The sequence below is a fragment of the Cyprinodon tularosa genome, unplaced genomic scaffold (genome assembly GCF_016077235.1).
Source record: "Cyprinodon tularosa strain WSP-4 unplaced genomic scaffold, ASM1607723v1 ctg961, whole genome shotgun sequence".
NCBI classification, from domain to species: Eukaryota; Metazoa; Chordata; class Actinopteri; order Cyprinodontiformes; family Cyprinodontidae; genus Cyprinodon; species Cyprinodon tularosa.
Window position 1 is genome coordinate 20,342 of NW_024039742.1, and position 22,044 is coordinate 42,385.

General features: G+C 38.8%; 1 protein-coding gene across 1 annotated transcript in view; it reads left to right on the forward strand.

Moving 5' to 3' along the window:
- piwil2 (piwi-like RNA-mediated gene silencing 2) overlaps positions 1-19,743 on the forward strand; it is a 35,769-nt gene extending 16,026 nt beyond the window's left edge. Inside the window, exons 14-24 of the mRNA XM_038275490.1 lie at positions 1,126-1,218; positions 3,715-3,855; positions 7,877-7,990; positions 8,116-8,304; positions 12,244-12,345; positions 12,475-12,591; positions 12,977-13,065; positions 13,166-13,271; positions 14,395-14,648; positions 18,553-18,660; positions 19,431-19,743. Of these exons, the coding sequence (XP_038131418.1) occupies positions 1,126-1,218; positions 3,715-3,855; positions 7,877-7,990; positions 8,116-8,304; positions 12,244-12,345; positions 12,475-12,591; positions 12,977-13,065; positions 13,166-13,271; positions 14,395-14,648; positions 18,553-18,660; positions 19,431-19,587 (1,470 nt within the window). The 3' untranslated portion in view covers positions 19,588-19,743. The remainder of the gene's footprint in view (positions 1-1,125; positions 1,219-3,714; positions 3,856-7,876; positions 7,991-8,115; positions 8,305-12,243; positions 12,346-12,474; positions 12,592-12,976; positions 13,066-13,165; positions 13,272-14,394; positions 14,649-18,552; positions 18,661-19,430) is intronic.
- Positions 19,744-22,044: the final 2,301 nt, after the last annotated feature.

Sequence of the window (22,044 nt, forward strand, 5' to 3'; positions counted from 1 at the left end):
TCATCCTCTGTTTCTGAATTAAACAGCTGCGCTAAATCCGACATGCCAGTTTCCCCTTCTTCTTCGCTGTCAGAGTCACTTTCCATGCCGTGCGGCTCCTTGGAAATGATGCCGGCTTTTGCGAAAGCTTGAACAACAGAGCCAGCAGACACGTTAGTCCAAGCATCAACAATCCATCCGCAAACGGTGGCGTAACTTGCCAGGCGCTGCGTTCCACTTATCCTGAAACTGTGGTCTCTGTCGGCCATCCATCGCTCCCACGCCGCTCGCAGCCTTACTTTGAACGGCCGCTTCACACCGATGTCGAGCGATTGAAGTTCCTTTGTCAGACCCCCCGGGATAACAGCGTTCATTTGATTCACCTTTTTTTTCACATCGGCTGTGAGATGGGCACGCAGCGATGGTGATGCGTGGAAAAAACCACCTGGTCTCCTCACATAGGCTACACCTCCCTCAGCTACGCTTTCATCATCTCCTCACCCATCCAGCCCGTTTCATTTGCGTTAATATCATATGTCATCAGAGCGCTGTGTCTGTCTCGCTGTCAGCTCCCAGATCAGCTTCTCTGATTGGTTGATGCGGCGCGTCCAGCAGCAAAACTTCAAATTTTCCATCTCGAGCAGCAGCAGCGCGTTGGCAGATGCTTAAACGCTCCTGCTGCTCAAAACGCGCTGCAGGACCTTTTGCTGCACCTATACGCGCGTCAACCATTTACTTTGCATGTAAACTCGCTGCTTCTGCTGCACCTGCTGGGTCCGGTTCACACCGATGTCGAGCGGTTGAACAGCGAGCACAGGGTTAATTTGTTTCCCCATGTTTTTCACATCAGCTGTGAGATGGGCACGCATGGAGTTACATATTAACAGCGATGGTGATGAGTGGAAAAAAAAAACACCTGGTCTCCTTACATTCAGCCACTCTTTCATCATCTCCTCAATGAGGTGGTCTCAAAAGTCGCAGTTACAACACACATAGGGCGCACCGCACCATAGGGCGCACCGCACATTTTGAGGGGAAAAAAAGACGTTTAAGTGCGCCTTATAGTCGTGAAAATACGGTATTAGTAGCTGAGCATCCTGTTTCTGTTACACTCTTTATGTTGTACCTCTATTCCTTTTCCTGTAGCAAATCATCACTGGGGAGATCCTTTTGGTTCCGGAGCTCTCCTTCCTGACAGGAATCCCAGAAAAGATGAGGAAGGACTTCAAAGCCATGAAAGTAAGTTTAATGTTGTGGCCATTGCCTGATCAGCCTTTATTCTGCATTGCCCCTGTGACCCAGTTTCATCAGAATGTTCCCTTAATTTAAAAAAATGTTTTTGTTCTGGATTTTCTTTTGATCTGTATTTAATTCTGCGTTGTTTGGGATGATTTAAACAACTTGGACACAGCTATACATGGTAATGTTACAACATTAGACTTTTTATCTTTTTTTTTTTTTATCTTTTTTTATCTTTTTATTTTGTTGCCCCTTAAAGAGACTGGTTTGTGGCGCGAAGCATACCTCAGGAAATTGGGAGCGAAAATAAAAACAAAATATCCAAAAAGAGTTGATGTTTTTTGTTATCATGAAATATAATATTTGTAATGAATATTATTAATTGTCGCTTATAATTAATACATCAAATTACGTAAGAAAAGTTAATCCCACTTTGACAGAAAAGGCACTGAAATGCCTTTTATAATTTGCAATAACAGACTTGTCTAAACCTGGATTTTCTACTGAAGAGGATTAGGACCACTGGAAAAAAAAAAAAAAAAAGTTAACTGATTTTTAAATTTTATTTAAGTTTAATATGGGAAAAAAGTCAGAATCCTGACTTTTTTTTCTCAGAATCCTGACTTTTTTTCTCAAAATCCTGACTTTTTTTCTCAGAATCCTGACTTTTTTTTCTCAGAATCCTGACTTTAATCTCAGAATCCTGACTCTCAAATTTTGTTTTTTTCTCCATCAACAGTTCTTCTTAAAATGGACATTAACTAAATGACAGAAGTGGGAAAAACATTCTTGAAATTGATTTTGCGCTCCAGTTTTTATTAACTTTTAGTTTGCTAAAGGGGGTCCTCAGCAAGAAGGTAATGCCGTTTGGAGGATGGGATAGCAGCCAAGAAAAGGTTGGGAACCACTAGCTTTTTTTTTTATTTATTTATTTATTTATTTTTTTGACCATTTGTCAAAACTGCAGACTACAGGTTTGAAGGCATGTTCCTGAAATTAGTAATCAAGCGCCTAATTTATTTTTTATTTTTGATCAAATCAGCAACTTCCCATTGCTGTGTTTTCTAATGCTACGTTCAGACCGGACGCTGCAAAAGCAGCAAAATCGCGTCTGCTGCTCCATTTTTACTGCTTGTACCAGTTCTGACGCGCGGCTGAAGCAGCTTTGCTGCTCTGCCTGCGCGGTGCAAAAGTGGCTCTGACGCGCGTTGGGCGGAGCTTCACTATCCTTTCTCTGCCTTGCAGCTATATTTGCTGTGATCAGTGGGAATAAAGTAGTTTTAATATGTTTTTAAGTGAGAAAATACACCTGAAAACTTAATCAGTGCAGTCAGTTCATCCAGATTACAATCCTGCCTCCCAATGTTATTTCTGTCGGAGCCGCTCAGAGCCCCCACATACCAGCGGTGCGCCGACAGAAGGAATCCCTTCATCAGCAGCCTCTGGCCGGGTCGCCTCCTCGCGGTTTACCGCGGTGGCTGGTAGGTGTTTTTCATCTAAATAATCCGATCTGCAGGCACCAGAATAATAAAAGCGAACATATTCTGCCGGCAGATGTATATATTTTAAGTTAATTATGCGTTAATAAACTGTTAAAGAGGAGTAATCAGAGCGGTCTGTGTCATCAGCGCTGTGTCTCTCTCCCAGCCAGCTCCCAGATCACCTTCTCTGATTGGTTGATGCGGCGCGTCGAGCAGCAAAAATTAAATTTTTCCATCTCGAGCAGCAGCGCGTTTGCAGCGCGTCAGATGCTTAAACGCGCCCGACGCACTGCTTCAGCTGCTCAGACGCGCTGCGCCTGCTGCTCAAAACGCGCCGCGGGACCTTTTGCTGCGCCTTGACGCGTGTCAACCATTGACTTTGCATGTAAACTCGCTGCTTCTGTCGCGCCAGCTGCGCCCGGTGTGAACGCAGCATAACTCTATAAATCATGATGCAGCAAAACTGCAAGAAAACCACAGTAAAGATGTATGTAAGGTTGTTATAGATTGTCAACTCGCTTCAAAGCTCCCTTGAAACTGTGAGCTGTTAAGGTTATCGTTACGAGTAATCGTCAAAATCCAGTCTCCTTCATTGGATTTTCAGCTGTTAAACATATTTCACATATTTCTCTCACTGAAAGTATTTGCAGGTTTTTTAAGTAGTACTTTTCCTGCTTTGTCTTTTAACTTTTACATATCAAAACTTATTGAATGAAAGGACCTTTTGTCTCTCATTTCTAAAAAAAAAAACCTCTATGAAGCATTATAATTATTTCACTTTTTTTGTTTTTTAATGTGGGGTTGCTGTTAATACCAGAAACTACTTTTTTAAATTAAATATCCACTTATTTTAAGTGTGATAAATGAATTTCTTATACAAAGAGTTTAAGAGAATCAACAGAGTGAAGTTGAAGTGCTAAAATCAGCTGTAACGGCAGAAACTGTATAAAAACGAGAATGTTAGAGCTGTTAAAATTTTTTGGCTAATTTTGGTGACTGTGTTGTTGTATTACAGGATCTAACCATGCACATCAATGTAAGCAGTGACCAGTACGCCAAAGCAATAGACAAACTTCTGAAGAACATCAACTCTAATGCTGAAAGTCTGAAGGAGCTCAGCCGATGGGGCCTGGAGATCTCCTCAGAAACCCTGAAGGTAAGAATCTGTCACCTGAAAACCAAAAGTAATAAAAGGGAGGGTTAAGTTTAGCAAAGCTGACATCAAAAGTTTTATATTTTTTGAATAGTTTAAAAAGTGAAATGTATGTTTTGTGAACAGTGGTTATAGGGAATCCTTAATCCACGGATAAAGGTGAAATACTTACTGCCTAATGTCTGTTTCTTTAAGCTGAGAATATATTTTTTTAATTGTTCAAATAATGGTACAAAATAAATGGCTCAGAGATGAGAGCACCAACCACTAGCACAGCTTGGTTCATCTGAAGAATGTGAGACCAAATCTGTTGATCCAGCCTCCTAATGTCAGCTGTAGCAGGTGCGTTGGTAGAGTGTAAAACCCTGTTGTCCTCAGCTGGTGGTGTTTTCTTTTTAAATCTGACCTAAATATTTAATCAGCGTTGCCCTTGTTTACTCACCTAAAGACCAAGTGCTGCATGTAATGTTATTTTATGAATAGAATTATGTGTGCTCAGCTGAGAGGGCTACTATTTCTGAAGGTCTTTGTAGAACCAAGCTTTATGTTTTTCATGGCTGATCAAACTTTTTTTATATTGGCTCTGTCTGAATTCCTCAGCAGTACCTTCCACCTTTTTTGGTTTTCCCTTGAATTTCAAGTTGTGGGTGATGGTATCTGGTTATTTGTTTTCAATAGTTGCTAGAATACCCTGCTATTTTGCAAGTTCTCCTGCTTAGAATCATGGAATGGCCTAAAATTGTCACTGTAGATTAGGGCTGGGCGATAATTCAATAACGATATATATTGATCGATAGACGTGGGGCGCAATAGAAAAAAAGGGGCTCGATAAAAGTTCGATAAAAAAGAAACGCAGTTTTCCTTCCTTCTCATTGTAGCCTAGCATGTAGGTTTATGCTAGTCACTGCTTCCTCCCAGCCAATCACAATCGCGGACCCAGGCACGCCGTCACAAAGTGCCGCCCTCTCAAACCACAACACAGAGCACATGAAGATGCAGCAAGGAGAGGCGGAGGAAATTGTTTCAAAGAAGGGTTTTTGTAGTTCGGCAGTCTGGCAGTATTTCGGTCATGGCAAGTCGGACCAAAAACAAACCACAGTCATCTGGAAAATGTGTAGGGAACCAGTGAAAACCAAGTCTGATAACACAACCAACTTTTTTTTTTTTCTTTTTATCATCTCAGCCGCTCACACCCGCAGGAGTACGAGCTGTGTAGGCCCCGGCGCGGCTCTCCTCCGAGGAATCTTCGGAAAATGTATATATATTTTCAGTTCTGGGCAGTTTCCCACGTAGTTCTAACAATTGAGATAAAAATGCTGAGGGGCCAGAAACTTCAAAGTAATAACTCAGGTTAAAGCAGGAAACGGGGGCGGCGGCGGCGGTGGGGTGGCATATTTATTTTGGTCACTTTTCTGATCACTGTAGTTTATTCTTTGTCAGTATTTAATAACATAACTCAGGTCTCTTAAGTTATTTTTCTTTAAAACAATTCTGTTATGGTTAAAAAAGTTGGTTAAATAAAGATTTAATTCGAAGTCTGTGTTTGTGTTTTTTATTAAAATTAAATCATTTAGCAATATTAAAAAAAGTCCAGGCAGAGCTGCACATAAAATATGGTTTCAAATCTTTTCAATAATTATCGATAACGATCAATATGCATTTTTTTTTATCGATAAGCTTTTTTTCTATATCGCCCAGCCCTACTGTAGATGCACATCCACTGTGAGAGACGAAATCTAAAAAAATAAAATAAAAAAAAATCACAATGTATGAATTTTTTTTTTTTTTTTTTTTTTTTTTTTTTTAACTATATAATTGTATGATACAGCTGTAAAAAAGTATTTGAACTTCTGAGAAAATCAATGTTAATATTTGGTACAGTAGCATTTGTTTGCAATTGCAAAAGTCTCGACCCCTCAATGCTCTGAGGGAAGGAGGTTGTTCCCCAAATTCTGGAAATGCATTGCCCCGGTCATCCTCTCCTTAAGACTGTGCAGTGCCCTGTCTCGTATGCAGAAAAACGCCCCCAAAGCGTGATGCTACCACCCCCATGCTTCACAGAAGGTATAGTGTTCTTGGGCTGGTTCTCATCATTCTTGGAGTTATTCTTCTTGGAGTTATTACCAAAAGGTTTTTCTTTGGTCTCTCTGACCTCATGACTTTCTCCCATGACTCCTCTGGATCATCCAAATGTTCATTGGCATACTGTGCTGGTTTAAGCAGGGGAACCTTCCGTGACATGCATGATTGCAAACCATTACGTCTTGGTGTATTACCAACAGTAACCTTGGAAACGGTGGTCCCAGCTAATTTGAGTTCATTGACCAGCTCCTCCCGTACAGTTCTGGGCTGATTTCTCAGCTTTCTTACGATCATTGAGACCCCACAAGGCGAGATCTTGCATGGAGCCCCAGTCTGAGGGATATTCAGTCATGTTTAGCTTCTTCCATTTTATAATGATTGCTCCAACAGTGGAGTTTCCCCATTAGCCTTCCCAGGCTTGTGGAGCTGTACAATTCTGTCTCTAGGGTCTGTGGATAGCTCTGGTCTTGGCCATGTTAGTAGTTTGATTCTTACTGATTGTATGGGGTGGACAGGTGTCTTTTTACAGTATACAGAAGTATGCCCCTTCACAGGTTGATGATTTTGTTAATGGGGTTGCTAGTTTTCTGCGTACTACCTTAGATAAGGCAGCCCCTTTGAAAAGAGAAACTTTGAAAATAGAAAGCTGGCTCCCTGGTTTGATGCAGAACTGCGCACTCTGAAAGTAATAATAGGAAACTGGAAAGAAAATGACACTACATGAATACGGGAATCCTACCTAGTCTGGAAATAAAGTTGTATCTGTTAGAATTATAAAGTGCCTTGAGAAATCATTTGCTGTGAATTGGCACTGTATAAAATGAATTGAATTTTATTTAATTGAATATACACAGCTGGGAACATTTGTCTCCAACATCTTTTAAATATTGTTCTTCAATCACTAATCAGAAACTCCCAAAATATACTTTAGTTAGGTGGGATAGGTATTTTGATATTTAGCTTATAGATTTCAGTCTGCAGTCTGAATGTGTCCATAAATAGTTGCTGCAGTTTTGAAAAAATCTTTCATCTCTAATAACTATCATTAATGATAACGGTTTCCTTGAGTTTTCCATCCAATTTGATTATTTATAGACTAAGGTTTCACTATAGATATTAATGTTCTACTTATAAATATGATTTTCTGATATTATACAGTTTATCTATCTTCTACAGATGGTTATAAAGAGATATTTTATATATAGATCATTGACTTTTTAGAATAACATGCCTACAAACCTCTGAAGTGTTTTTAGTGGTTGTTTTATTCTATTTAATCCTTTTGTGCATTCGTTTTTAATTTTGGACCCCAGGAAGACGAATTGATTGCCATGGCATAGCTAATGGAATCCCTAATGAAATTACAAACTCCAGACGTGAGGAGCATAAAATCTGCTCCACAAATTCTCTCTGTCCCATATTTCTACTGTTTGATAATATCTGCTGCCCTCACACAATCTTCCGTCATTATCATTTGATATTCAAATTACTATATTTACATTAGTGTGTTTGTGCTCTGAGAAGGTTGCAAGTACCCGGTTTGATCACCGCAGCCCCCACTCTTGGTTCCTGAGCAAAACCCGTAACCTCCACACTGCTCCCTGGGCGCCACGCAATGCCCACTGCTACTCAGCTTAAAATGTAGAGTGTGAATTTCTCCATTGTGGGACAATAAAGGGATTTACATTATCGGTGCATTGGCAATGTTTAAAGCAGATGTAGTAATAGTTTTTTTTTTTAATGAAGGCTGCAATGCTATTCATACTTTACACATTTTATTGCTACCCTCAACATAACTGTGTGAGGGGGTTTTTGTGTTGTGTTCAGCACTCGCTACCAGTAATCATGATTAGGTTTGATTTGTACACCTGAATAATTAACAAACTGGAATTCTTGCATAAACATTGGTGGCTTCTTAGATATTTTTTCCCCTCTGCTTCAGGTCCGTGGCAGAACTTTACCGTATGAAAGCATCTGTTTTCAGTCTTGCTCCTCTGCAACCGGAGCTGATGTTTCCTGGTCCAGAGAGATTGTGAGAGAGGCTTCCATTAGCTCCGTGAGTAATTTGAACTTTAATTTTGTGTTAAGGTGGTTCAAGTTTACTTATTCTGTATTGAAGTTATTTATTGCTCACAGATTTCTGTTTCGCCAATAAACTGGGGCATATTTCTCGTACTGTAGATCCCTTTGAACATCTGGGCAGTCTTCTACCCCCATCGTTTTGCAGACCAAGTTGAAGAGCTGGTTTCCAACCTTAAAAAGGTAGCTGGGCCTATTGGGTTGCAGCTTGCACGTCCAATCAAAGTGGAGCTGCGGGATGACCGAACTGAGACATACGTCAAAAGTATCCACTCGCAGTACACCAGTGAGGTAAGGAATTTTTTTGTTCTTTTTTATTTATTTATTTTTTAACAATTCATTTTTACAACGGTCAACTGCAATGGCACACACAACACTAACGGGGTCCTCAGTTCTGTTGTGGTTCCTCATCAAGAATTTATCTTCAGTTTTCCCAATTTTGATCAGTTTTCTAAGGGGGAAAAGTCAGTTTTTCCATGAGATGAAGTTAGTAATTTATTTCCATCAGTTTTGATTAGGGCTGCAACTAACGATTATTTTAAAAATCGATTAATCGGCCGATTATTTTTTCGATTAATCGATGAATCGGACAAAAAATATTTTTTTATATTAACCTCTTTATTCCAAAATAAACATTTTAGACAGAACAAACAAGCACACAAGTACAGGTTGCTCATTAACTGTCCTGGTGCAATATCAAAAATAAATGTTTGTGTTAAAACATTTATTTTTGAAATTTAGCTGTACATCCACAAAATATAGGGTACTTTGTTTCATAAAGCGCAAAAAATGACATGCATTTTTGTTTTTAAAAGCCCCTAAGGGGTTCAAACAATAGGTCCCCCCATTTCAACAAAAGAGGTTTTTTTAGACTAGAAGAGTTCTGCCTTTTAAGACAGGAAAGTATAGCAGTTAAAGTTGCTACTTGAGAAAATACTGAACCATAGAGATAAAAATAGCCCTGTGATTCAAATTATAAATTGTATTTGGAATAAAAATGAGAGAACTAGGGGTGTTAAAAAAACACATCCTCCAAAGACCGATATTAACATGGGAATGTGGCAGATAATTAATTACTCAGAACTCAGAACATCTGGATTCCAAGCGCAACGCCCTAGCCACTAGGCCACCACATCCCCATTTAAAAAAAAAAAGTTTAAAAACAATCAACTGGACTTATTTTCAATTGAAAAAGCTTCCTGGATGGGAAGGGAAACATCTTCAAACTAGGAAAAATGTCAGAATTAGCATTGAGTACCAGGTTTTATAGAGCTGCCCAAACAAAGCCTTGTTTTGGCTTAGAAAACATCCAAATTGAACCGGGAAAAACAGTTCTGCCCGTTAGGTATGCTGAGTCGTTGAGGTCTGTTAGCCTTCAATACTCTATACTGGTCTATGCATCTGAAAGGGGCTAGTTGTTAGGGTTATATTTGGCCTGGCTGAGCATGCGAGTTGTTTTGGTCCCCTGCATGGCCATAAGGATTATGATACCTGTGAGGAATCACTCAATTGCTGCGTTGTAGGTTTTTGAGAGCCAATCAGAAACCAGTGTTGTTTTTGAAAGTCATCTTAGATTTTGTCCTAGTTTTAGCCTTTAGGATGAAAACTATTATTAGTTTTACTTGCGCTTTAGTATTTACGATATATGAATGTTTTAGTTAGTTGAATGAAACTCAAAAAGGTTTAGTTTTTTTTTCTTCTAGTTTTAGTCAAGTTTTATGTTGCACTACAAAAAACTGCTAACCTTTACAATTTCGAATAATAACCAGATTCTTTACCATACTGTAAGCTCTTGCCTAAATAATACAATTGTTGGACATTCAATGCTGCCATCTTTAAATGTTTGATTTTGTTCCCACCAGGAGGGCTGAAATAGTAAGCTTTTTAGCATGTTGTATGTTATGGAGTCATTGCTGCAGACAATGGGTCTAAGTCAGGGGTCGGCAACCCACGGCTCCGGAGCCGCGTGCGGCTCTTTAGCATTCCCCTTGCGGCTCCCTGGAGCTTTTTTAAAAATTTCTGAAAATCAATATATTTTTTTTTTCCTTTTCTTTTAATATGGTGTGCAGGAGGTCAAACAAAAAATAATTATGTTTTCCAATGCTGTAAACATTTGTATAATAAATAAATTTAAACAATAGTTTGCAACATAGCCATAGAGATAAGTGGTCAGAACTTGCAACCAGCGTGACGCAGTGCCAGGCAAACATAGCTGCAGGGGTGTCTTGGACCATGGATCCCAAAGGGGAAAAAAGGAAGATAGCTGATGAGAAAAGAGGATTCAAAGGATGGACCGAATCATTTTCTTTCATTATCAATGCGGAAGGATTGATAATGCGGAAGAAAAAATAAAAATAAAAAATTGGAAAGGCATTTCCAGGGAAGGTAAGCTAAATATGCAGCCAACAACCAAGCTGGGAGGGAGAGAAAAATGGTGATTGCAGAACTTCTGGATAAATTAGAGGAGAGCAAATTTAGATTTAAGAAGTGGATTGCATCTCCAAACTCCACTATTGCTGCTAGTTTTGTTGCAAGGATGGAAAACCGTCCGCAGATCGAACAGGTAGAGTTCTAATGCAGGAATTGGAACTTTCTTCCATTTTTTTCCTCAAATCCTAAAAATATAAATCACAACAAGGAATGATGGTGACGGAGGATGTGGAATTTCAGGTTTAGAGAGCTCTGCTCTGATGGATGTCAGTTCCTGCTGGTTCCTCATGACTCAATGAACTCCTCCCAACAGAAACACATCCACCATAAAGGGATTCCTTGATCCTGTTGCTATAATTTCATCAATGCAACAAAACTGAAACCGCGCGGTGAGGGGGGTTAAGCGCGCGATGGGAGCGTTCACTACTCCTCCCTCACCTCATACTGCTATGTGACATTTGCTCCGGGATAAAGATTTAATCATGAATGCTTATTATATATTTAAGCCCACATATTCATTTTCTATAGTGGGATAATACACTTAGAGCCCGTGTTTCCATACAAGGCATGTATAAGACTTTTACATTTTTGCGGCTCTGGACAGATTTATTTTTTGGTTTTTTTGGTCCAATATGGCTCTTTGAGCAGTTTGGATTGCCGACCCCTGGTCTAAGTGGTGTTCCTTCCTTGTGGATTTTTGAGAGTCGATATAGGCAGGGAATGTTATCCCTTTGATATAATCTAAAATAAACTGTACGGTTAATATAATCTAAAATAAACTTGTACGGTTAATATAATCTAAAATAAACTGTACGGTTAATTATCTTATCTTTTTTTAGTTGTTTGAGGTATTCTGTAATTTCCTTTTTGTAAGCATTTGGATCTCTTTTCCAAGTTCATATGTGTTAGTGTCACTCAAAATGAGAATTTTGTCCTTGTAGTCCAAGGACACAGTGCATCTTCCTTTGTCTGCTGGTAATATGGTGATGCTTCGTCCTGGCTAAGAGATGTTATGGCTTTCCTTTCCTGTGATGTGAGATTGGAAGGAGGTGGGTTGGCGCTAGACAGGGTAACTGTTACTTTTAACCTGAGTTGCTCTGCCTCTGTTTCAGCCAGGTTGTTATTCCTGATGGCAGAATCAGATGCAGTGATTAGCTCCACAATGGGCATTTCTTGTAGAGAATTTTTTAAACTTAGGTCTTTACTCAGAACATCCATCTCTGGCTTTGTGAGAGGTGTGTTAGACAGGTTTTTAACCCACTTGTCCTGGATATCGATGTTGGTGGCTTCCTCCTGTGGTATGTTGGTATCTTGTTTAAATGCTGCATTCTGTTGTAATTTATTGAATTTAGCTTATTGCCTTTCTTTTTTCTGGTGCTGTGAAAGCAGGACCTTTTCAACAAACCTGAAAACTTCTTCAAAGTTTGAGGGAGAAGGTTGGAAATATTCTACCTTGTCTGATCTATTTTGTGAGAGAGATCTTAACTTATGAAGTGAGACTGTTTTATCCTCTCACTAAGCTGCTTGTTGTGTGCATTCCTAACTTCTGCCCTGTGTCCTTTGATAGTAGCGTTCAGTCTTAAGCTGTTAGAAACGAGTCTTTGCTGTCTACATCTCAAATTGAAACAAAGGTGGTTTCTATAATCTGCAAGTTTCCTAAGCAATTTCTCATACGAGCGCATTATTACGAGGGTGTCTTCCCCTCTGTAAGAATAAAGAGGGTTTTGTTTTTTATGTGAAAACATTTTTTTCAAGTCTCAAATTGCATGTTTTTTTATTTTGTCTCATATCTGTGTTTAGCCTAAGTTGCAGCTCGTTGTCTGCATCATGGCCGGCAACAGGGATGACCTCTATAGTGCCATCAAGAAAGTGTGCTGTGTTAAAAGCCCCATTCCTTCCCAGGTCTGTGCTGTTTTTGTTTTTACTTTATCCGCAGATTTATAAGTAACAACCTCATCTTGAAATTGTGAACCCGGTAAAAAGTTGTATGAAGTTATAGATTCCAGAAATTATGTAAAATCTTCTCCCCAGGTCATTAATATCCGGACGATATCGCAACAGCAGAGGCTGAGGAGTATCGCTCAGAAGATTCTCCTCCAGGTGAACAGCAAGATGGGAGGAGAACTATGGACGGTTAACGTTCCTTTGGTGGGTATCATGTCTCTGAAAAGCAAAACAGCCGAAGTTAACTGATTAGATTTAAAGTCATAGGGACGTCATCTTTAAATGTCAAATCATTCCTGCTTAATAATGTATGTAAATGTACTCTTTCTCAGACAATATTGTCCCAAAAGAAAATTTCTTCTTTAAAAATACCTGTCTTAAAATCTGTTGGGGGGGGGGTTCCCCTTATCTTTAGTTAGTAATACGTCAGCTTGTACATCTAAATTTGTGGGGCATCTGACAAACTGCATAAATGTTGAAGTTAAATCAGAGTGTCAACTGTTGTTGAAAAAGGTGTTGCTACAAATGCATGCTGTTATGCTTTTTGTTGCAGATGTCTAGTTTTATTGTGTTTTCTCTCCTGAAACAGAAAAACTTGATGATAGTTGGGGTTGATGTCCATCACGACACTAGCAAATCACACCAGTCAGTCATGGGATTTGTTGCTAGTGTGAACAGGTAAAGTTGTAAAGGGTTTTAGTTAAACTCTTAATTTAAAATTTTTATTTGAAAATGTATCAATCAGTCTAAATATGTCTTCTTCTTTTTTTCTTGGTAGTTCTCTGACTCGATGGTACTCTAGAGTTAGCTTCCAAGCGCCCTCCCAGGAATTGATCCAAGGCTTTACAGTCTGTCTGGTGGCTGCTCTGCAGAGATACCACGAGGTAACATTCTGCATGTGTGTTTTACAGCTCAGGCTACAAATGTCAGATTATAGTCCAGATGTAAATAAGTAAGACTACTATGCAGACCTTTACTGGCTATCAGTTTGGCTTGTAAGATTTTTTTAATACATCTTAGCATACATAATTCAAACCAGATGAATGAATGGAAGCTGTAACATCCAGAAAGACAAAGTGTATAACAGCAAGCCTGGTGTTTGAGATTAAATAAAATAATTTGGAAGAAAAACAAAATAAACTTATGTTTCAATTCGGTTTATTTATATAGCACCAATTCACAACACGTCATCTCAAGGCACTTTACATTTCACCAGATCATTCAGTCAAATTGATTCAAAGTTTTCTAGCTAAGGAAAACCAGTTGATTGCATCGACTCATTGACTCGAACACAATCCTTCACAACAAGCATGCTTGTAGTGACAGTGGAGAGGGAAAAACTCTCTTTAAACAAGAACAAACCTCCAGCAAAACCAGGCTCAGTTTTAGCGGCCATCTGCCGAGGCCGACTGGGGTTCAAGGAGACAGAAGCATCTCCAACATCTATAAACAAATGTGTTGATGGCAGCAGCACAGCTGATATTTCTCTCCTGGTGTCAGAGCCAAACAGGAACAGTCGAGGCAAAGCTACTATGAGGAAAAAGCACAGTGAGCATAACGTTAGAGATTGAACTAACAGATTCTGCAGAGTGGAAGAATAGAGATAGAATGATGCAATAGGGGTTCCTATGTCCTCCAAAAGTCTAAACCTATAGCAGCATAACTATAGAGATAGCTCAGGATAACCTGAGCCACTCTAACTATAAGCTTTATCAAAAAGGAAAGTTTTAAGCCTATCCTTGAAAGTAGACAGGGTGTCTGCCTCACGGACTAAAACTGGTAGTTGGTTTCACAGCTGCCAACACAGCTGCCTCCTATTCTATTTTTTAGAAGTTCTAGGAACCACTAGTAAACCTGCAGATTGAGAGCAAAGTGTTCTGTTAGGAACATAAGGAACAATCATTTCTCTGATGTAAGATTGAGCTTGGCCATTTAAGGCTTTATATGTGGAGGATTTTAAATTTAAAGTTTCAGTCTTAAAACGGGGACATTGTCTGTTCTGCACAGATAAATCACACCCTGCCAGAGAAGATAGTGGTGTATCGGGACGGTGTGTCTGACAGCCAGCTGAAGTTGGTGGAGCAGTACGAGATACCACAGGTGATCAGATGCTTCGAGACGTTCCCCGCCTACGAGCCCAAGCTGGTCTTCATTGTGGTCCAGAAGCGCATCAACACCACTCTGTACTCCTGTAAGGAAAGCGGCTTTTGCAGTGTTCCACCAGGAACTGTCCTGGATCACACCCTCACTCAGAGAGACTGGTGAGTCTAAAGTGAAGTGAATGTACACAGAATGTATAAAAAACGTTTAGAAGTGACCTTTTTAGAAATGTTTGAAGAATATTGCTCAAAGTAGATCTCTGGATAGAAACAGGGAAAATATACAGGGAAATTGGAAAAATGAAAAAAGTCCTTTTCTTTTTAATGATGTTGAAATCACACTGGTGATTCCAAGTTATTTTGAATCCGTTATTGGCATCGTTTTCTGACATGGACCAAAACAAACGATAATTTATAGCAAATGCCTTTATAATCTATGCACACTACTATAGACCCAAAGTTTTTTAATAGTTTTGCACTAAACAATTAGGGGTGTAAATCACATCCATCATGGCGATTCGATTCAGTATCGATTTCCTGATCCAACGATTCGATTATTTTCGATACTTAAGAATACACTTCGATTCGATTAATCGGTTAATTTTTTTTTTATTATTATTTATTTTTATTTTTTTTTACACCTTACAGGCTAAACAAAGTTTCAAGTTTGAAATAAATCAATGAAAGCTGTAATATCATTATGCATTTTCTTTAGAAACAACGGCAAATAACAGAAGTAGAAAAGTTGCATCAAAAAATACTGCAAAAATACTGCCCAATATCAGTGTAATGAGTTCAATGCAATACCTCGGCTCCAGAGAAACTGTCCAACATATTTTTTTAGAATGTAATAAATATATTCAGGAAAGAGAGATGTTGTGTAGAGAGTTAGACAGGAATAAAAATGAACTACATATAAGGGAATTGTTTCAAAGGTCATCTGGGGATGTAGTTTTTGGGGGTATTTTTAATTTTCTAAGAAGAACGGGTATTTTAGGGAGAATATAATAGTTTGTCTGGTCCATACTCCATTCTGGAAGGTGGCGGTAATGCAGCTATAAGTTGTTTGCCAACCGCCATTAAAAAAAAGAAGAAGAAGGCTCCAGAGTGTTGACGTCACCGCCCCTTGAGAGACGCTCCGCTGCTCCTCTCCCAGATTGTAGCTGACCGCAAACAGTGCACCAGACAGGAGGCCGGCTAGTTTTGTTTTTATGACCGAAATTGCGGAAAACAACTCGTGAAGTTTGACCCGCTAGAAGAGCGAGGTGCGCGAGAACGCTGGGACCCTTTTTCCAGCTGAATCTCCGCTCTTTTTGCCCCATTGTCCCTCCGTCGTCGGACTAAACTCGCCCCCACTTCCTCATCGCCTCGGCCGTATCTAGACCCACAGCGTGTAGCACAGACCACGCTTCAATACTGAGCATAATTTAAAAATGTCTGTGTGAAGCTTGCTGCAACAAACTGCTGTAAGAGTATAACCAGGAAGCGCGGTAGGAGGGGAAAATAGGTTTAGCGCCACCGCAGCACGGGAGGAAGAATTACGCCCAGGAGCAAATGGATAAAAATAGACCGGAGGGAAAAAAAAAAAACATTAATCGATTATCTTGCGGACGTGTCGATGCATGGGATCGTCGGCTTTTGGATCGATGCATCGATACAAAACGATTATTATTTACACCCCTATAAACAATGGAAGATGACACATCTCAACTTGTTAAAACAGTTAATGGACAGCTGGCCAAAAAGGTGTTGCATTCAGGGGAACATGTGAACTGGAAATGTCTTTAAAAACATCATCAATATGCTTGTTTATGTCACTGATTTTGAAAAACAACATCTTTGATAGAAGCAGCTTGCTTGAATACTCAGCACAAATCTTAGAAAAGAGTGACAGATTTGAAGTCCGTGTTCCCACGGTCCCTAAATATAACAGCTTGTCGATTCTTTTTTTGCTTTTATTAATAATCGAATAATTAACAATGGAATGGAAAAAGGTTGCTCAAAATAAATTTTATACAGAAGCTAAAACTGTGCCCTCTGGGGACTTATGAATAAAGCATACTAATGGACAACATCTTGAATGCAAAATGTTTATATTAGGGCTGAAACAATGAACCATTTAGTAATAAAATTTAGAGACTCTAAAATATGTCTTCAGCGATCAGAGCGACCCACCTTGAGCACCAATTGTACCAAAATTGTAAAAAAAAATAAATGTCATTTAATATAATAAAAAACGAATTTCCTCTGTGAAAAAGCCTTAGTTTCACTTGCTTTGATTTCGTAAAAAGTCTTTAAGGAATCTTTTGGATTATTAATCAGTTAATCAAAAAAATGTATCGATAGATTAATTAATAAAAAAAAAAAAAAAATATATATATATATATATATATATATATATATATATATATATATATATATATATATATATATATACACACAAAACAGGGCTTAAAGGTACACTATGCAACCGGTGTTGATTTTCCAGCGAGGCTCCCCCCAGAGGGCAAAAGTAAAAGTGCACTGTCGTAAATATGCTCAGCTGTTCTCCTGGTTTCTCCATCAAGCCAGGCGCGGTTGTTTTGAGCTTAGCAGCGAATGACTAACGCTGCGTTCACACTGGACGTAGCTGGCGCGACAGAAGCAGCGAGTTTACATGCAAAGTCAATGGTTGACGCGCGTCAAGGCGCAGCAAAAGGTCCAGCGGCGCGTTTTGAGCACCAGGCGCAGCACGCCTGAGCAGCTGAAGCAGCGCATCGGGCGCGCGCAGGGAGAGAGACACAGCGCTGATGATCACTCCTCTTAAACAGTTTATTGACGCCTAAATTAATTTAAAATGCAGAAATCTGCCGGCAGAATATGCAGTTTGGATTATTTAGATGAAAAACACCTACCAGCTGCCGCGGTGAACCGCTGCTGATGAAGGGATCCATACTGTCGGCGCATCCCTGGTATGTGGGGGTCTGAGCGGCTCCGACAGAAAAAATATTGAAGGCAGGATAATAATCTGAATGAACTGACTGCACTGATTACGTTTTCAGGTGTATTTTCTCAGTTAAAAACATATTAAAACTACTTTATTCCCACTGATCACAGCAAATATAGCTGCAAGGCAGAGAAAGGTTAGTGAAGCTCCGCCCAATGCACCTCAGACACACTTTTGCACCGCGCAGCCAGAGCAGCAACTGGTACAAGCAGCAAAAATGAAGCAGCAGACGTGCTTTTGCTGCGTGAACGTGGCATTACTGCACAAAGATTGCCACTGTGCTAGCAACGAGCATGCATTAACTGGGGGGTGTAGCAGTTCTCGCCGTAAAGCAAGACTAACTCTCACGAGACTTCTGAGCCTGTGGGTGCGGGTCGGTGCTCCTGCAGTTGCAAGTGCAGTATTTCCCCCACAGACCACCAGGGCGGCCGAGAATACCTTTGTTCAACCTGAAATGACTCATTTAATCATCCATAACGTTATGGAACACATTAATTAACTGAAAAATGTTGCATAGTGTGCCTTTAACTAACGATAATTTAGCAGTTTTGGTAAACTAACTGCTTTGAGAGGGCTTGCTCTTTCAGCTAAAAGTCAGTTTTTAGAGTCTAAATTCAAGTTAACAATTTATCGATTGTTTAATTAGTTGATGATTGATTAAATTATTGATTAATCGCAATGACTACTAACCCGTATACGGGAGTTACATTTTTCCTACAAAAACAGTCCAAAAAGCCTAAATATTTCATATTTAAGTATATTTTGATAAAGAATAAAAAAACTATTCTCTCATTTTTTTCAAAACATTTATAAAAGTGAGACTTAACCAGCAATCTGCTCTTAAAAGGAAGGGTGTGTTTTTCATTGTGAAGCAAGATCTATTGTTTAAGATTTCCCTGCCTATAGCTGAAAATAAAAATCACAAAATGTTTCATAATAAATAACCATATGATTATCATTTATTCAACAACAGAATGGTCTCTAATTTCCAAATTGTGTTAAACTTCTAAACTTTTCTTTTTGCTTTAAGCCCTATATAATGCTTGGATTCATTATTTTATATTTTGTGCCTGTTTTTAGGGTGGACTTTTTCATGATGGCACATCACGTACGTCAAGGTTGTGGACTTCCCACCCACTACATCGCCGTCTACAACTCTGCAAACCTCACTCCTGATCATTTGCAGAGGTAGGTGCTTCACTCATATTGTCCTGGCTTACTTTTTTATTATTTTTCAAACTGCTATACTGATCATGCAAGAGGCTCTGATACATTGACCAGGAAGTTTAACATCTTCTCAAAAATGTATGTGGTGAGAGCACTCTTTGATGGTGCTGTGGTTAGTGCACACGACCCATGTACGAAGGCCTTAGTCCTCAACGCGGACGAGCCGGGTTCAAATCCGACCTGTGGTCCTTTCCCACATGTCTTTCCCCCTCTCTCATACCCCCTTTTCTGTCAGCCTGCTGTCCATACGAACTACAAGCTTCATTGCTGAAAAGCAAATTAAAACACATTAACACATATCCAGTGTCTGACGCTGCATTTTCCTATAAAGTAAAGGACCTATCTAGAGTTTTTCCTTGCTCAATTCAGTTTGCAGTGCATTGTGGGGGTTGGATGGTATGATCCCATTTGCAAATGTTGCACTCAGCTGACTGGATATTTAAGCACACCTTTTAAACCTGCTGCTAAAATAGATGGTTGGACAAACACTTCTGCAGATTCTTTGTTGGTATTTGGCTGCTTGTTCCTCTGATTGGCAGACCGGGCGTTAGAACTGGGAGTCAAACATTTTAAATTTCAACTATCCCTGGAGAATAAATTTGTTAACACTGGTTCCCATCGAATCTCGGTGCCTGGTCCCACTACTTTGTTACCGAGTTATTGTTGGTCCTTTTTTTCCCTAAAAAAAGTCAACTGTATCCCTAACCAGTACTAATTTGGTTTCATTTCAGGCTTACATTCAAGATGTGCCATCTGTACTGGAACTGGCCAGGCACCATTCGTGTCCCAGCACCGTGCAAATATGCTCACAAACTGGCTTACCTTTGTGGCCAGTACCTTCACTCGGAACCCTCCCTCCAGTTGTCCGACAAGCTTTTTTTCCTCTGAACCAATGGTTAACAGAAAAGTTTGTATTTTTTTTCTTTTCTTAAAAAGTTAAATATTAGTTTGAATGTTCCGGTTTTTTATTCCTTCTGTTTTAATTATTTTAATAAAATCTGTTGTTTTAATCAGTTCTTGAAATTAGTGTTGAGATTTGTGCATTTAACACATTTCCTTTCATTTAAATGCAAGATAGTTTTTTGGATACTTTTAGCAAATAAAAGGAAAACCATTTTCATGTGCAATGAAAATCTGCAACAGTATAGTAAGGTCTGATTTACCGGATCCCTTTACTCTTTACTTGACTTGCTCTTTTAAAGATTGCCATATCAAGAATAATTTTAATTTTCCCTTTATTTATAAATAACTTCTGTTGTAATAAATGTTTAGGTTTTCTTTGTTGGGGTTTTAAACAATTTGCAAGCCAAGCAGTTTAAGTGGCTTCTATTGCCATTGACTATTGTATGGACAAGTTTCCTTTTAAAGACATAAGCATAATCTATACCATAATCTTTTGCAACTTATTACTGATTTGACATTAAAGTCAAAAGGGTACAGAAAGTCAAAATAGACATAATTCAAATGAATGTACAAAAATATAAATGTCCCTTAAAATAATGAAATGTAACCTAGCTAATACATAATTTAGTAATTAGATCAATCACTGAATTATGAAATGAGCATTAAATGTGCCATTAGATACACTTTTTAAATATTGAATGATGTTCATGTTTTGAAAATGAATTAAATGTATAGTTAAAAGATTTTAATGGTTTCTTTACAGCAGACTTTGAAATTATTTAAACTTTCACCCATAGGAATGTTTTCTTTTTTTTATATAAAATATGCTTCTTTTCCTGGGAATACATTATTTAGCAACAAACTACTGCATTTACACAAAATTAACTTGCAAAACAAATAAAAATGCTGCAGCAGAGAAATGCTACAATTAGAAAATGGAGACCAATAAAAGGCAAACTTTTGCGAAAAATGTATTCAACTCTGCAGTCATGTTAAGTTAAATGAGATGGATTTCACTCTGTGGGTAATTTATGATCTTTGCAAAGAAATGAGAAAGCTGATCTTATCACACCTTCAATTTGAGGGAAAAATGGTAGGGGTGGCCAGTGATTGGCTAAGGGTGGACTGGCCCCTATGTAGCTCCGCCCCTGATCTTGACCTGGCCAGATCGGAGCGGACCCTGCACATTTAGAATAGGTTTGGCTCAACCTGCTTCTGTGAAGCAGGATTCAGCACTTTAATCAAAAATAAATATGGATCCAGGCTCAAAATGAGCACCTTGATTTGTGCTTTAGAATGGCTTTGTCTCCATTCAAACCCAGGTTTATAGCCTTGCATGGCAGCTTAAAGCCCTCTGCTCTCATTAAGACAGAAAAAAGAAAAAAATGGTCAGTTCAGGTGTTTTATATAATATGATAATCAGGAAATTGTCTATATACCAAACTGATTGTTATTCTGAACTTCAAAAAACTCTTTTCTATTTTTTTTTATATTTAAAAATTCTATGTGTAACATAAATCCATAAACGTCTAATTTTATTTCAGTGTTCAATTCTGTTTAAAGTAACAATCATTAAAAATGTCTCCGGACCTTTATGGGTTGATGACTTTCTTTATCCGGACCCCGCTGATTTTAATTGGTTACCCTTTAATGTTTATAAATATTTATTTCATGTCATGTGCGCCATCCAATGCAGATCACTGGCACCATCCACATCTAGTGAAAACTAGTGTAATTGGATCAGTGATATAACGCAAACACTCATTGGTTAGACAAAGGAATCATAATAAGGAAGCAGGTGTTCTTCAAACTGTAAACGTGAATTGTCTATGCCATGCTACAATGTTGGATTCAGAAAAAGATGTTGAAATATCTGAAAGTATCAGGAGACGGAGACCAACAAGACCTCCCTCATCCTTGGCCCTATCTCAAAGAATTTTTCTAAATAGTCAAAAAATGTATCTTTAAAAAATAGCCAGATGCCGCTATATGAATTAAAAGGTGACTTTATACTTTTATACCTTAAGTCGGAGCTCTTCAACAGGGGGTCCGCGACCCTGAGGGGTCCACGGAGGTACTGCATGGGGGTCGCGAAAGTTTTGGTTAATTAGACTTTTTTTTTTATATTGCCTCCTGCAAATTTTTTCCACTAAATGAAATGTCTTTAAATCCACATTAACATGAATTCATCACACTGTCGTAAACAGATAAATGGAGGCAGAAGATGTCTTTCAGTCATCAACGCACACATTCTGCGACACACAGGAGCTCTTTCAAGCTGGACAACGTTTCATTCACAACACCTGTTCCATCTACGAGGAATCAGAATCAGAAATACTTTAATAATCCCAGGAAATTACTTTTCATTATTCCATCGTTAATAGAGTGACTATAGTACCAGTTTGATATAACATAATTTCATCCAATATATATAATTAGGGG